The following is a 611-nucleotide window of genomic DNA, read 5'->3' on the forward strand; positions in this document are numbered from 1 at the left end:
GAACCCTATATATGAATTTTTTATTTATATAGTATGACTCTTAATTATTATTGGTCTAAAGATCAGTCACTTTTACGTAGGTATGTTGGGAGAAAACATGTTAGGTGTCAATTGCAAACAATTTGCAAATTGAAATTTATTCAGAAAATACAAAACGCATTTGAAATAAAATTGATTTTATTTATTTATGAGAATAATTATAAATAAGTTTTGATTATAAATGAAAAGATGACATAAATTCACACAATTAGTACAAAAATGCTATTTATATATGATTACACAATCACCTAATAATTTTCATATAAGGAGAGGGCTTTGTTTGTTTCTTTTCATTTTTATCACTACTTCCACCTCTCCACTCACTACTCACTCACTCTCTCTCTCTCTCTCTCTCTCTCTCTCTCTCTCTCTAAAACGAAGAAGAAGAAGAAGAAGAAGAAGAAGAAGTAGAAGAAAAAGAAAAGGATAGTGGTTTGTTTGGTTGAGCAATGGCTCTGATGCTGGACAACTGTGAAGGCATATTACTTTCTCTGGACTCTCACAAATCAGTCCCAGCACCATTCCTAACCAAAACTTACCAGCTGGTCGATGACCCAACAACCGACCACATC

The 611-nt window shown here is 32.7% G+C and overlaps 1 protein-coding gene across 1 annotated transcript in view; it reads left to right on the forward strand.

The window, feature by feature from the left end:
• Window positions 1-267: 267 nt before the first annotated feature.
• Window positions 268-611, forward strand: part of HSFB4 (heat shock transcription factor B4) — a 1,801-nt gene continuing 1,457 nt past the window's right edge. The window contains exon 1 of the mRNA XM_028217217.2: window positions 268-611. This exon is cut by the window's right edge and continues 126 nt beyond it. Coding sequence (XP_028073018.2) covers window positions 489-611 — 123 coding nt within the window. The 5' untranslated portion in view covers window positions 268-488.

This window comes from Camellia sinensis, chromosome 3 (assembly GCF_055761805.1).
Source record: "Camellia sinensis isolate YWXY chromosome 3, ASM5576180v1, whole genome shotgun sequence".
NCBI lineage: Eukaryota > Viridiplantae > Streptophyta > Magnoliopsida > Ericales > Theaceae > Camellia > Camellia sinensis.